Source organism: Trichosurus vulpecula, chromosome 2 (assembly GCF_011100635.1).
Source record: "Trichosurus vulpecula isolate mTriVul1 chromosome 2, mTriVul1.pri, whole genome shotgun sequence".
NCBI classification, from domain to species: Eukaryota; Metazoa; Chordata; class Mammalia; order Diprotodontia; family Phalangeridae; genus Trichosurus; species Trichosurus vulpecula.
In genome coordinates, this window is record NC_050574.1 from 159,409,581 (window position 1) to 159,426,381 (window position 16,801).

Consider the following 16,801-nt stretch of genomic DNA (forward strand, 5'->3'; position numbering starts at 1 on the left):
AGCTCCGAGATCAAGTAGAAAATACTACAAGCAGCCAGAAAGAAACAATTTGAGTACAGTGGAAACACAATCAGGATAACACAAGATCTAGCAGCTTCTACATTAAGGGATCGAAGGGCTTGGAATATGATATTCCAGAGGTCAATGGAGCTAGTATTAAAACCAAGAATCACCTACCCGGCAAAACTGAGTATCATGCTCCAAGGCAAAATGTGGATTTTCAATAAAATAGAGGACTTTCAAACTTTCTCAGTGAAAAGACCAGAGCTGAATAGAAAATTTGACTTTCAAACACAAGAATCAAGAGAAGCATGAACAGGTAAACAAGAAAGAGAAATCATAAGGGACTTACTAAAGTTGAAATGTTTTGTTTATATTCCTACATGGAAAGATGATGTGTATAATTCATGAGACCTCAGGATTAGAGTAGCTGAAGGGAATATACATACACACTTACATACATACATACATACATACACACACACACACACATACACACACACATATATATGCAGAGGGCAGAGGGTGAGTTGAATATGAAGGGATGATATCTAAAAAAATAAAATAAAATTAAGAGATGAGAGAGGAATATATTGAGAGAGGGAGAAAGGGAGAGATAGAATGGGGTAAATTATCTCATATAAAAGTGGCAAGAAAAAGCAGTTCATTGGAGGGCAACAGTGGGAAGGGGAGGCGGAATGAGTGAATCTTGCTCTCATCGGAGTTGACCTGAGGAGGGAATAACATACACACTCAATTGGGTATCTTACCCCACAGGAACGAAGGAGGAAGGAGGTAAAAAAGGGGAGAAGATAGAAGGGAGGGCAGATAGGGGGTGGAGGTAGTCAAAAGCAAGCACTTTTGAAAAGGGACAGGGTCAAGGGAAAAAATTAGATAAAGGGGGATAGGATAGGAAGGAGCCAAATATAGTTAGTCTTTCACAACATGAGTACTGTGGAGGGGCTTTGCATAATGATACACATATGGCCTATATTGAATTGCTTGCCTTCTTGTGGAGGGTGGGTGGGGAGGGAAGAGGGGAGAGAATTTGGAACTCAAAGTTTTAAAAACAGATGTTCAAAAAAAGTTTTTGCATGCAACTAGGAAATAAGATATACAGACAATGGGACATAAAATCTATCTTGCCCTACAAGAAAGTAAGGGAAAAGGGGATTGGGGGTGGGCAGTGGGGTGACAGAAGTCAGCCAACTGGGGAATAGGGCAATCAGAATATATGCCATCTTGGAGTGGGGGGGAGGGTGGAAATTGGGAGAAAATTTGTAATTCAAACTCTTGTGAAAATCAATGCTGAAAACTGAAAATATCAAATAAATAAATAAATAAAGATTTTAAAAAAAGAAAGTCCTCTATTTTATTGAAAATCCATATTTTCCCTGGGAGCATTATATTCAGTTTGGCTGAGTAGGTGATTCTTGGTTTTAATCCTAGCTCCTTTGACCTCCAAAATATCATATTCCAAGCCCTTGGATCCCTTCATGTAGAAGCTGATAGATCTTGTGTTATCCTGATTGTGTTTCCACAATACTCAAGTTGTTTCCCTCCCTGTTTGCAGTATTTTCTCCTTGAGCTGGGAATTATGGAAGTTGGTGACAATATTCCTAGGAGTTTTCTTTTTGGAATCTTTTTCAAGAGGAGATTGGTGGACTCTTTCAATTTCTATTTTACCATCTGGTTCTAGAATATCTAGGTAGTTTTCCTTGATAATTTCTTGAAAGATGATGTCTAGGCTCGTTTTTTGATCATGACTTTCAGGTAGTCCAATAATTTTAAGTTTTCTCTCCTGATTCTGTTCTCCAGGTCAGTGATTTTTCCAATGAGATATTTCACATTGTCTTCCATTTTTTCATTCCTTTGGTTCTGTTTTATAATATCTTGATTTCTCATAAAGTCACTAGCTTCCACTTGCTCCAATCTAATTTTTAAGGTAGTATTTTCTGCAGTGGTCTTTTGGACCTCTTTTTCCATTTGGCTAATTCTGCCTTTCAAGGCATTCTTCTCCTCATTGGCTTTTTGGAGCTCTTTTGCTATTTGGGTTAGTCTATTTTAAGGTGATTTTTCTCTAGTATTTTTTTGGGGTCTCCTTTAGTAAGTTGTTGACTGGTTTTTCATGATTTTCTTGCATCACTCTCATTTCTCTTCCCAATTTTTCCTCTACTTCTCTTACTAGCTTTTCCAAATCCTTTTTGAGCTGTTCTATGGCCTGAGACCAATTCATATTTTTATTGGAGACTTTTGATGTAGGCTCTTTGACTTTGTTGGCTTCTTCTAGTGGTATGTTTTGGTTTTCTTTGTCACCAAAGAAAGAATCCAAAGTCTGAGTCTGAGTCAATCCTTTTTCACTTCCTGGTCACATTCTCAGCCAACTACTTGACCCTTGAGCTTTTTGTTGGGGTATGACTGCTTGTAGAGGAGAGAGTACTTTGTGCCAAGCTTTAGGGGCTGCGCTGCTGTTTTCAGAGCTACTTCTACTCCACTATCACTGCAAGCTCTGCCACAGCAGTGCTCCTCCTCCCCCAAGAACTGCCAACTAGGACTGGGACCCAGATCCAAGCAGGGCAAAGCAAGAGAACCCTACCTCTGTTCCAGTAAAGCACTGCCTGCACTCCCGCTCTGATCCGCTGCTCTATTCCTCCCACTTTGTGGGCCAGCGACTCTGGAAGCAGCCACAGCTGGAGCTCTAGGGAGCAGCTGCAGGAGCTTCCTGCTGCTGCTGCTGCTGCACCACCTTTGCCACCCCCAGGATTGGGGCTGGACTGCGCACCTCTCTCACCCAGATCCAGCAGTTTTCCCCACTAACCTGCTCTGTTGTCTTTGGTTTATGTGGGTTGTGAAGTCTCAGTGATTCATGGGCCTCAGGCCTGCTCCACCCAACTCCCAGTCTGCTGGGTCCTGGCCTGGCCCACATGGGGCTGGGCTTAGCTCCCAGCATGGTGCAATAGACCCTTCCCATCCAGGCTGTCCTGGGCTGGAGACCTGCTTCCCTCTGCTATTTCATGGGTTCTGCAGCTCTAAAATTTGTTCAGAGACATTTTTTACAGGTGTTTGGAGGGACCTGGGGGAGAACTGAAGTAGGTCCCTGTTTTTCAGCCGCCATCTTGGCTCCACCCCCTAGGCATATGTACCCTTGTATGTATGCTTAGGATCTTCCTGTTATTTGTTTTTTCTGTGCTATTTAATTAGATGTCTTCTGCTTCGGACTAGAATTCCTTCTCGTTGATCTAATTGAGGAAACACATTGTTGGGTGATCCATGAGGTATGACTTTTTTGAGTGAAAAATTTTTCTGACACAAACTGTTGCAAATCTAGGGTAGCATGCTAGGATCCCATATTTGAGTCAGGCCCTGGATTCCAAAGTAGGATCAAGGATCATAACTCCAGAGGTGGGATATGACTTAAAAGACATCTAGTTCAATCCCCTCATTTTATATATAATAAAACTATGGCCTAAAGAAGGAAAATAATTTGCCTAAGGTCATACACTAAGTACAGAGCAATATTCTAACTCAGGTTTTCAAATTCTAAATCCAGAGCTCTTTCCATGGTGCCACAAGTACATCCCAGTTATTTTAAATCTGGACCTCGTTTCTTTTCCTATACCTCTGTACCTTCACTCTGAATTCCTAAGAAATCTCTTCCCATTCCAGTGGTTGGGACTAGAGGCTACCAATAATATACCTTTTACCCAAGAACGTGGAATCCATCAGAAATTCAGACTATAACCCTTTCTCCCACCAACTGAGTATATATGATGGAGCTACTATATATCTACATGTCAAGAATTTTATGTTGTCATTGTTCTCTTTCTCCCTTCCTTTACAAAAAGGACCAATGACATTATGTTGTAACATCTTGACTTGCACATGAATTAGGTTTAAGTGAGGCAGAGTTGCATAGATTCATCGGCCATACGCACTCTTCCAGAGTCTCTTCTAGAGTCATAGAAGTCTAGTGACGAGAGTCAGGACAACTGGTGATGGCTTGGGTTGCATTGGATGACCTTGGAGTCTTCAATGTCTGGCCAAGCTCTAAGCGCTCCATAGATCCTGCTTCAGTCATGTTCATAAACATTGGAACAAATTGTTCTCATCTGCCCATTCTGCTGTATTTTCTTAACTAAATGCTATGTCAGAAGTAAATCTGGTCCTCTTTCTTTTTTGGTTAGCAATAGGAAACAGTTTCCATAATTAAAGCACGACCATTTCTCTGGTGGAAATCTCTTATAATTGTAAGTAAAATACTCAAGAGAAAATATTGTAAGAAGCATCTTTCTGAGCTGAATATGGAAACGAAAACAAATGCAACGATCATATGTATGTCTAAGGGAGTCCAGAACACAATAGCTGCTGTTTTCAGAACTGGACATTTTTCACTAGGTTATCATACTACCCCTTACAAACCTAGGCATTGACAGAGAAGTGGTTTTACAGAAATTCATCTGCTCAAATTGGGAAGGGAAAGAAATAGAATAAATGTTTATATAGTGACTAATATGTGCCAGTCTCTGTGCTAAATGCTTCACAGCAACCCTGCAAAGCAGATGCTGGTATATCAGTTTTACAGTTGACAAAACAGAGGCAAAGTGACTTGCCCAGGATCACACAGCTAATAAGTATATGAGATAGGATTTGAACCCAGATCTTCTTGACTGTAGGTCCAGCATGTTATCCGCTGTGCCACCTAGATGTCTCTGCAAGATCATCAACTAGTGGGAAGCAAATCCTCCTCATACCTCCACAGGTCCTAGCTCAGAGGTGACCTTTTCCAGAAATTTTTCCTTGGGGTGGGGAGGGAAGGGGACACAAATTATTTTCCTAAGACATTGCAGCTTACCCTCATGAATTAGATTTTATGCTTTTCTGAGTCTTTTTTTTTTTGCTGTTTTTAGGTGGGGTTTCAGTATTTCCTTGCATAAACACATTTTTGCAAAGAAAAGATGAGAAGATAAATAATCCAAAGGCAAGGTGGGATATATTTAGATTTATTTCATACAAATGCCTTAATTTTCCCCAGGCTCACTTGCTATCTTATTTCCCTGTGAAATAGGCATGTTTTTACATGTTATCTGATTCCCCCACCCTAAAGTCAACCATGATATCTGAGGCTTTATTTTTAAGGTTGCCTCATATACTTTTCTCCCCAAGCTCCACCCACAGTTACTTTAGCTTCCTTTTGATTGGTTATTCCCTGTGGGTTTTGTCTAGGAGGCTCAAGAACTGTTCTGTTTTCATCTCAGTTATCTGGTGGAGTTCTAGAATTGCATACTTTTCCTCAAGCATTTTAGAGGGGGTGGGGGGCAGAGTATTGATAAAGTCCTTACTATGTGCTAAGGAGTATGCTATGTGCTTTACACATATTATCTCGTTTTATCCTCAAAATAATCCTGTGAGTTAGGCGCTATTATTATCCTCATAACTAAGGCAAACAGAGGTGAAGTCCTTTGTCCAGAATAACTCCACTAGTTAGTGTCTGGAGTGGGATTTGAACTTAGGTCTTCTTGACTTCTGGCCTATATACTATATATATATATATATATATATATATATATATATATATATATATATATATATATATAACATATAAAATACTACATATATATAATATATAGTATATAAAATACTATATACTATATGTAATATACATACTATATGTTGCTGCTACTTGGCTGCCTCTTAGGCATGAAGGTTGTGCCTCTTGGACTATCAGTTCTATGGAAAAGAAAAAATATGGTTTGTGTTAATCAAGGCTAATATCCTTCTATTTGTTATTGCTCTCCTCATCTTGAAACTACTTTATTAATTAGAATGTGAGCTCCTTGAGAGTAGAGACTAGTCTTGCTCATTCACGAAGCTAAGTGGTCCTAGGGTCAGGAAGCGGAGTTCAAATCCTACCTCAGACACTTATTATCCAAGTGACCCTGGGGAGGTCATTTAATTCTCTGCGTTATCTCAGTTTCCTCATCTGAAAAGAGGGGATAATAATAGGACCTATATCCCAGAGTTGCTGTGAAGATAAAATGAGATGATATTTGTAAAGGGCTTTGCAAACCTTAAGGTGTTTTCTAAATGCTAGCTGTTATTTGTAACCCTAGTATCCAGCACAGTGTTTCCCATGTAGTAGGTAATTGATGAAGGCTTGTTGACTGAGGGACTGCCTAGTTCATATATAATTTGCATTTATTTATTGGTGTATGTGTCATATATCTATCCAGTGGAATGAGCTCTTGTAGTAAATTGTTATTTGAGACCGTATAACGTGGGTTCCTAGTTTCACAGATTTAGAAGTAAAAGGGACTTGTAAGGCCATCTTGTCCAACCCTTTCATTTTTATTAATTTTTGTGGTTTGGTTATTTCAGTTGTATCCAATTCTTATTGACCCCATTTAGGGTTCTTTTGGCAAGATACTGGAGTGATTTGCCATTTCCTTCTCCAGCTCATTTTACAGATGAGGAAACTGAGGCACACAGGGTTAAGTGACTTGCCCAAAGTCACTCAGCTAGTAAGTATCTGAGGCTGGATTTGAACTCAGATCTTCCTGGTTACAGGCTTGGCACTCTATCCACTGCACCACCTAGCTGCATTTTATTAATAAAGCCCTAGGTGGCACATGAAGTCTTTCCTAATCTTCCTAGTAAATCTGTCCTCAGGACTACTTTCCATTTATTTTGTATTTCTTTTGTATGTGCCTATAGATATGGAATGGGATTGGACTATACTATGAGAGCCAGTCTTGGAGCATGAGCAGATATCCTCCACATGGTTCTGGTCCAAATGACCCTGCCTAAGGTTTGGGTGAGCCTACTTCCACACCTGAAAACTCAGGTGTTTGTACTCTGTGATAATGAAGAGTTCTCCAGTTGGTTGCTAATGCTAGAACATCTGATGACTTAAGAGGTGCTGAGTTCATTAGGCTCTGATTTCCCCCAGGTTCACGATTTTAACTCATTGGTAAACACAGTGGGCATACAAGAGGGCCAATCCCACCTTTTCAGTGTTGTCTTCGAAGTGTGAGGCTGCTTTCAGCTGTGCCTGGACAGTGTGGGAAGGGCAGCTGCCCGGTCTCCTGTCTCTGTGAGTACATGGTCTGGCCACCTGTTTCTTTTATGTTTGCACTTTCCTACTCTTGGGTGAAGGAGTACCCCATGATGGAATTATACCAGGGGTTCCCTTGTGAGACTCCAATGGTCCAAATATCCTGCTATTGGCTATGGATTCCAGAAAGCTACCTTTAGGACCCAGCAGAGAACCATAACTAATGAAGTACTCCATGAAAGGAGAATGTATCTTCCAGTGCAGGCATTAGGAATCATGCCTATGTTTTTTCACCTTCAGTTTCTTCACATGTAAAATAGGAAAAATATTAGCACATGTCTCTGAGGTTTGTCATAAAGATCAGATGAGATAATAATACATGTACAGTGCTTTGCAAAGCCCACAGCCCTACTAAGTGTTATCTAGTATAGTTATTACAAGGGTGTTCTCAATTTAGGCTCACTCTTCCCATGGATGCCATGTATACTTATGGGATAGTATGCCTAATGATTTTGGGGGAAATATTTTGGGTCAACTCTTCTAGTCATATCATCACAGTAAATAACTTTTAAAAAGCCTAATTAACTCTGACTATTTGGTTGTTTATGGGAAGCAAACTGGTGGGGCTTCTGGGGAATAGTATTACAATTATAGACCCTCAGGATTATTCCTAGAAACTGGGAAAGGTAGCTGTCAGCTGCCCTCTGGGTATCCAACCTGCAAGTTTGAGTACTCAGTTGGGAAGTGTGTGTATACACACACACACACACACACATACATACATATACATATAGATATATGTATATGTATATATATGTATATGTATATATCCCTCTTGACCTCCCTAACAGAATGCTAGTTCCTGGAGAGCTATGGTTATTTCATTTTTTTTGTATTTGCATCTATTCCCTCCAGTATCCAGTACATAGTATGTTCTTAAATAATGATAACAATTATAATTAACATTTATATAGTATCTTAAGGTTTGTAAAACACTTTACAATTGTTACCTCATTTTGTCCTCACAAAGATCCTGGGAGGTAGATATTGTTTTTTGCAGATTAACAAACTGAGGCAGGCAGAGGTCAAGTGACATGCTCAGAATCACACAACTTTTAAGTGTCTGAGACCACACTTGAACTCAGATCTTCTTAAGTCCAGGTCCAGTGCTCTATCTACTGTGCCATTTAGTCGCCTCTAGGCAAGCTCTAAGAAATGTTTTTTGAGGGGCAGCTAGGTGGCACAGTGAATAGAGCACTGGTCCTGGAGTTGGTAGGACCTGAGTTCACATTCAACCTCAGACACTTGACACTTACTAGCTCCAATTGCCTCGCCTTTCCCCCTCCAAAAAAATGTTTATTGATAGAGTAATTTGATTAGGTCCAAATTCATGAGGAGAGTAAATGCAGAACCAGGATTCAAACCCATTCTAACTCCAATTCTGTCTTATATTTCCAGCCACCTAGCACAGTACCTTAACCATTATAGCATTTAAACATTTTTTGACGTGGTGGAGACAGTGGTTTAGTGGGAAGGGTACTAGACCAACCGGAGTAATGGATCTGGTCTGCGACTCACCCATCTCCTCTTCCCCATCCCCCCAACTTACTATATGACCCTGAGCAAGTCATGCCACTCTTTCGGTCATGAATTTCCTCATTTGTAAAATGAGGAGTGTAGACTAGATGATTTTTTCTTAGATTAGCATTTGACTCCACATCAAATTGAAATCTAGAAATGGGATACTGGAACTTTGTTTTTTTCTGCCTAATCAGCCTCCTCATTTTACACATGAAGAAACTGAATCCCAGGGAAATAAAGTGACTTTCCCAGGGTCATACATCTTGTGCCATTCCTGAGATTAAAAACCTGGGTTTCCTGACTGTCTTCATTCTCTTCCCACTCCATCAAATTTTATCAGAGCTGAGCACCCAGAATTCTCTCCCTCCTCAACTTAAGCTTCAGCAGTCACCAGAGAGCATGAACTAAAATCTGAAAGAAAAAAAAAGGCAGCCATCATTGTTCCATTCCAGTGGGAAAGGCCAGTGTAAAGTTTGGCCTTCTGTCTATCTACCCAGATCCTCTCCCAGGCAGGAAGAAGATCAGCAGAGTTCACACTGCAGGAAAGGAGAGGGCCTTCTGCCCATCAGCCTTTATACCTGAAACAATACAGCATACTGTATGCTGTATCTCAGCCTAGACTCCTGCTTTGCAAACAGTTTCCAATAAAGGGCTCTGAGTAGAGGCTGTTTTATCTGAAATCCTATTCATTCTTTCCATTTAGGGCTTCCCCACCCTCCCCGAACCCCCCTCTCTCAGTAAATTTAATCCTCAACCCTGGGATTCTCTCTGTATTTTCTTAGTTATGATGAGAGCGAACAGCTGGCCCATTTTGTAGACTCTGTTGACAGTGTTCAGTTGTTACTTTTTTTTCCCCTCCACAATCCCACCCCCACCCCCACCTCCTTTTTTTTTTTCCTTCTTCCTTCAGACAGTGCCTGGCTCACTTTGTCTGGCTACTGCCTGACATGTCAGCTTACACTACTCCAACTCCCAGCTGTTCTTCTCTTTCATGCTATGGATTGTTCTTTGCATTAGACTCAAACATGGTTTTTCACTTCTGTGGGGATAATCTGTTTCCACAGCAACCTATAAAATGGAGAAATTTGATGCGAGACCTGCCTAAAAGTTTTTGCTAAAAGTTTTTGCATATGTGTGTGTAAACAGAGACATGTATTTTGAAGCTAAACATTGCCAGTGAGAAGCAAATGCACAAAGAGGACCTTGGCATTTTCAATGAACTGCTGAAGTGTTTAGGCTTCCTGAGTTCTATTCTGCATTTCAGTTAGAGACCTAAATAAGGAAAAGTACTTTAGGCTGAAAAATTTAAGTGCAACAGCAAGGAAATTTAAATTGTTTTTCACACCAACATCAATATACTCATGTTGCAGTAAAAGGAAAGCTTTTAACAAAATAGCAAGTAATTGAAAAAAAAATTATGTATGTAAAACCTGGGCTGCTTAATATGATCAAGGTTCTTAACTTGGGCACTTCCTGTCTTTTCTTTAACGCCTGACAATTTTTCAACAAATCATTTTCTCCTGGAAATTATTGTTCTAATCCCATCCCCTCCCCAGCGCGTCCCAGAGGAAAGGAAATGAAAAGAAATCTTCAGATCTGAGGCTAATATCCAACAAGCATTTATGAGGCAAGGCATTGGAGATGATGAAGATGGTGGTGACGATGATGATAAAGATGGTGCTGTGCGCCAGGCCCTAAACACTTTACAATTACGAACTCATTTAATCCTCACAACAACCTTGGGAAGTAGGTGCTATTGTTTCCTCATTTTAGAGATGATGAAACTGAGGCGAACAGGGTTAAGTGACTTGCTTAAGGTCGCACAACTAGTCAGCGTCTGAGGCTGGATTTGAACTTGGAGTTTTCCTGATGACAGGACCGGCAAATGTGCCACCCAGCTGGATAGAAAGACAGAAATTTTTAGCAAAATGCTTCCTGCCATGGCAGAGGTTACATTCTACTCAGGGGGATACAACATATAAACAGATTAGTATAAGCATGATAATTAGAGAAGGAGGGAGAGAGCACTAACAACTTAAGGGATCAGGACTCTTCCTAGAGTATAAAGAATATAAAGCCCATGAACTAAGCCTTGGAGGAAGCTAGGGCTTCCAAGGGGCAGAGATGGTAAACTAGCACATTCTGGGCATTGGTAACAGTCTCTGCAAAGGCTTGGAGACAGGAGATAAACTGTTGTGTACAAAGGACGTGGGTTGGCTCCATCTGGCTAGAACGTGTTGTCTGTGAAAGGTGGAAAGGTATAAGAGGCTCAGAAAGGGAAGCTGGAGCCAGATTTTGAAGGGTTTTTAAGACCAAGCTGAGGAATTGTTTTTAACACTAGAAGCAATAAGAAGCTATGACAACTTTTTGAATAGGGAAGTAAAATGGTTAGACCTGTGTTTTAGGAATACTGCTTTGGCAGCTGTGAGGAGGATGGACTGGAGAGGGGACAAACTGGAGACAAGAATCAGCTTAGAGGCTATTGCAGGCATGTGGGAGAGAGGTGATAAGGATCTCAAATTGTCTGTTAATTTATAATTGTTTTATTTCTTATTCTTTTAGTGTCTGTGACCAGTCATTTGTGCTTAGAAATGATTAGGAGTGATAATTCTAGATAAGATGAAATATCGGTGAAAGCCAACTGATGAATGATAGTATTATGCATAATAATCAATATTTATGTGGATTTTTAAGATTTGCAAAGCACTTTACATGTAATCTCACCTGATCCTCAAGACAACCACATTGCTTAATTACTACAGTTTTCTTCATTTTAATGGGGTTCAAAGAGGTAAGTGTCTTGCCCGGGATAAGCATTGGAGGCAAAATTTGAACTGTTTCTTCCTTACTTGTAGTCCAGCATTCTCTCCCCAAGGCCACCTGACTGGTGGAAATAGTAATGTCTAGAACTGTCTATGAATCATTCCATTAACAGTGAATTCAAGCCTGCTTCTTTGACATTGTCTTACTCTAGCAATCTGGATCCTGGGATTAGAAATCTTTTAGGGAATCCTATGACATCTCCCAAAAAAGATGAAACACAAAATGACAAAATCTAAAGGAATTTAGAGATCACATAATCCAAAATCCTTATTTTACAAATAAGGAAAGTGAGACCCACAGTGGAAGCTACTTGTTCAACTTTGTACAGTTAATAAGCAGCAAAATTGAGAAAAGAACCCAGGTTTTCTAGTTCTATTCTAGTACTTAAATTATGCCAGTTCATAAGTATTAATTTCTCTCAACTGTCTATTTGGCAGTAGACTCTGATTATCAGGAATGCAAGCAGACCTGACTTGAAAGTTGAGTAAGACATCGGCTTTTGGATAGAAGCTCACTGCTGGGAATTGATTAAGATGGGTTAAAATGGATTAATAATGAGAAGAGCACTGATAAAACTAAGATTGGAATTGAATTAAAATGATGCTAATTAGAATTTCCATATCACTTTTTTATGAAAAAAGAAAAACTCGTGAATTTTACTAACAAAGTGAGGAGGAATGGTTGGATCAGTAGGCAAATCAAATGGTTTAACTTTCTGAACTTCAGTTTCTTTGATTGCCAAGTAGGTATTCTGTAATTATGCTTGTACTATCTATCTCAGATTGTTTTTCTAACAAAAGTGCTTGATAAATTGTAAAGTATTAAAATACATGTGAATTATCAGTAATATTATTATCATTCTTTCTGATCCTATGTTTGATGGAGTACAGATAGAAACAGTCTCTTCCTATTATTCTTTTATGTTTAATGATTGGTGAATAATTGAGGAGTTAAAAAAAAAGTATTGTCTGAAAGCTCAGATTTCAGTAATTTCTCAATTTCCACTCTTATTTCATCTAACTTGGGTTTTGAAATGAAGTTATTTATTATAATTGCCCTTCATTGATCTATAATTATATGCATATCTTGGAGCTGAAAGCATTGTTAACAAAGAGAGGGTAAAACCTGTGCCTAGAGCTGAGGCAATGTTTCTGGTTTTGTTATGATCCACTAATGGTGCACAAAGAAAACCTTTACATCTTTGGTCCATTTCATGCACACTTGTGGATTACTTGTTTTAGTGGTCAGCACAGTCCTTACCAAAGAATTTCTAGCAGGCAAGCGTTGTTGTTTCTGCTTATTTTCAATTTATCTTGCCAGAACACTGAAATGCCATTCATCCTGCCATCCTCTATGTCAAGCTCATCATCCCTACATTTGTGAGTAGGGCCATCATGCAACGGTATATATCCCTGCCTACTTCTGTAGGGCTAGGGTGCTAAGTCAACCAGTGGTGTCTCCAATGGCAAATTTGTTAGTATTTCATGGTTTCTGTCAGATCTTCACAGCTACAATCAGGTTCCCTGGGAAAACAGAGTTCCCACTGTACATCACCCTGGCTTGCGTTTTCTCACTTTGTTACCGCGCCCCCCCCCCAAACATATCCCTTTTCCTCCAACTCCCATGACATGAGTTGAGCTTTTATGGGGTTGTTGTCTTTTACTCTTATTACTATTTCATTCTCATCTTTTTAATGAGGTTCATTCAACTTATTACTATCATCATCATCATCATCTTCATCATTTATTAGTGTTATTACTCTAACTAGTGTAATTTTGGCTTGCTCACCTAAGGTGCCCCATCCAGGAAGATTTCCCAGATTCCTTCAACCAGTGATGATCACCTACTCTTCTGAATTACCATCATGCTCTGTTCCTCTCCTATGTATTTGTCACATCAGCTTTGCATAGTATTTTAATAAGTGTCCAGCACAAAGCCTTGCACAGAGTAGAAATTAAATATGTATTTTTCGAATTGAATCCACTTTATGGACAAGCAGAAATTTTTTGAGTACCTGGAAGGATCCTTACCTTTAAATATCTCTGCCACTAGTAACTATTCTCTACCTTAACCCCTACCTTCAGTCTTTTACATTTCAAATTCATAGAGTGTTCTAAGTCTCTCTCTTGTCCTTACCATATTTCTTGGGTCATGTTTATTTATATTATTGTCCAATCACCCATATTAGTAATGACTACTATTCTTCCACTCACTAAGATCTGTGTGGACCTCATCTCTTTATTCTCACTCATCTCACATAACCAACCTATTGACAAACCTTGTTTCTACCTTCAGAGCACGTTCCATGTGTATTCCTCTGCTCTGCATTCACACAGCTACCACTGTAGTTCAGTGCTCACTATCTTTTGCCTTTAGCCTTCTAATTGATCTCCCTGCCTCAAGTCTCTCCCATTCAAATCCATTCTTCAAACAGCTGCCAAAGTGGCTTTTTTTCCCCTAGGGTAAAGTTTATTTATTTAGGCCGTCCCAAACACAAGCAAAATGATAAGGTCAGCATATTTGTCACTGTGTGATGCAAGTGAACTTAAGGTCCCCTATAATTTTCTGTTCCACATAGAAAGAAAGATGGTCCAACCGCTGCTGTGGTCCCCCAGTGCTTAATTAGTATGGTCCAAGTTTGCTTTACTCGTCCTCACACCCAGTTGGGAGAAGATTGACGTGATGGTTATGAAACAGAGTGTGGTTTCCATCTCGCCATGGGAAGGGCTTGGTCCGGATACGGAGGTGGGGGTAGGGGACGAATTCGAGGCGCTCTTGATGCTCCCGGGACTTCAGGTAGGCGTTGAGCATGCTGAGCGCCACGAAGAAGGTCAGCGTCCTCCACAAGCGTCCAGAGCCCTCCTCGAAGTGGGCGCTGCTGGTGAACGACCGCCTCGCCCCGGAGCGGACCTGGCCCAGCTCCAAAGTGATTTCTCTAAAGCATAGATCTACCCATGTCTCTCTCATCTGCAGTTAATTCCATTGGTTCCCTGTTACTTCCAGGATCAAATATAAAATCCTGTGTTAGACATTTAAGGCTTTCCGTAACTTTTCCCCTCTCTAATTCTCCAGTTTTCTTATATTCTTTTTTTCCCTCCTACACTCCATAATCCACCCGTACTGCTCGACTTTGTGTTCTTTGGCATGATCTTCCTTCTTTCAACTGCATGACGTTGCAATGACTGCCTCTCCTGCTTGTAATACTTTTCTTATTCACTTCTACCTTTTAGAATCTGATTTTTTTGTTAAGTTGACTTTCAGTCATGTCTGACTCTTCATGACCCTGTTGTTGTTTGGTTGGTGGTTGTCGTTGTTTTTTGCAGTTACTGAAGTAGTCTGCCATTTCCTTCTCCAGCTCATTTTACAGAGGAGAAAACTGAGGTAAACAGGGTTAAATGACTTGCCCATGGGTCACACAACTGGTAAGTATCTGAGGCTGGATTTGAACTCAGAAAGAAGAGTTTTCTTGACTCCAGACCCAGTGCACTAGGCACTGTGGCCACCTGGCTCCCCTTAGAATCCCTGGTTTCCTTCAAAACTCACTTCAAAAACGGTCTTCTGCAGAAGATTTTGCCCTGTTCCTCCTAGCCTTCCTAGGGCCATTCCCTCCCGCATTCCCTCCCCCTTTCCCTCCCCCTTTCCCATCCTTCCCCCCACTTCCCCTTTCCTTCCTCCCTCCCTCCCTTCCTCTTCCACATCCTGCTTACAATGTTTACATTGCTACCTTGAGAAGTGTTATACAGTCCATCAATTGAAGCCTCTTCTCACTATGACCGAGCAGACTGGCTCCAGTGTAAATTTCCCTTCGAAGGTATAGCAAGGCCAGTTGAGCTTGGCTCTGAGGAAAGAGTTGACTAAACTGCCTTACTAGCATCTGTCAATTCCTCTCACAAAATGAGGGCTGCCCTTTTCTTGACGTTGGCAGGGATTTGGGAACACAATATCATAAATTAACTCCTTGAACAAAGGATATTTGGTTTAAAATAGAACTTGTGACAAACCAGACCAAATTTAGCACAATAGCAGTGAGCATCTATCCAACACAGAATACAAATGTGAAGAACCTGATAACTTTGCTAAGTGAAAACTTGCAAACATGTCAAATCTCGATGACAGCATAGAAATTGATTCTCAATTGAAATGTCCAGGAAGCCCATTGTGTTCACTTCTATCAGGATTATAGGCTTACAAACTTAAAACACAAATGGGGCTTAGAGATCAGTTAGTCCAGCTCCTTAGAGCACTGAACTTGGAGTTAGGAACACCTGAGTACAAATTCTGCCTTATACACATTTTAGCTTACATGACCCAGGGGACATAACCTACCTTAGCTTCATATTTCTCATCTGTAAAATGAAGGTGATAATAGCACCCACCTAACAAGGTTATTGTGAGAATCAAAAGTCATAAGGGAGGCAATGCACTTTGCAAACCATAAAGTGTTATATAAATATTATTATCATAGATTGGGAAACTGAGACCCAGAGAGAAGTAATTTATCCAAAGCCACACAGGTAATAAGTGATGAGCCAAGATTTGAACTTGGATCCAATGACCTCAAAATCAGCACTCTTTCTATTGAACTATTCTGGTCAGGTAGCAGTGAACTGTATCTACACTGATGAGTGGGTCCAATACATTGTAGATTCAAGTCTGTTTCATGGTTGGTGCATCTTCATCACAGAGATATTTTGTCTCATTGTTATATTCGTTTCTAGATCCAAATAATTTGCTTTGGTTTAATTAGGTTAAAGTTTCTCCCACTTCAGATTACCTTGCATTTACTTTTCTGTGTATGTTATTATATTCCCTCAATAAAATGTAAGCTTCTTGAAGTCAAGGATTCTTGATTTTGTCTATTTTATTTCTAACAACTTAATGAATGAATGAATAACACATTAAGTGTAAAGCACTGTGGTTAGTGCTGGGGATGCAAATAAAAAAGCAAGACAACTGGCACATTGTAGGTGTTTAAAAAGTGTATGTTGAGTTAAACAATTGAATAAACAGGTATTAAATACTAATTATTTTAAGACATTTTGCTGGGCATTGGAGTTACAAAAATGAGATAATACATAGGCTTTTTTCTAGAAACTTATCTAATAGAGAAGATTCGACATATACATAGGTATTATACACGATATAATTAATTAAGAAGGAGACATCCAAACAAAATAGGCTGTGAATTTTGAAAGCAATCACTTTTAGTAGAGGAAAATCAGAGAAGACTTTATGGAGGAGTGGGTTCTTAAGTTAGTTCCTGAAGAAAAGGAAGACTTTCAGCAGGCAAAGACTAGGGGGAAGTAGGAGCAAATGTATGGTTTTATGTGAGGGTAAGACAATAGC

The 16,801-nt window shown here is 39.9% G+C and overlaps 1 protein-coding gene across 1 annotated transcript; it reads right to left on the reverse strand.

Moving 5' to 3' along the window:
• Positions 1-14,098: 14,098 nt before the first annotated feature.
• On the reverse strand, positions 14,099-14,422 carry LOC118836806 (cytochrome c oxidase subunit 6A1, mitochondrial-like). Its single transcript, XM_036743968.1, has one exon. It carries the CDS (start codon positions 14,420-14,422, stop codon positions 14,099-14,101), a length of 324 nt encoding a protein of 107 aa, XP_036599863.1.
• Positions 14,423-16,801: the final 2,379 nt, after the last annotated feature.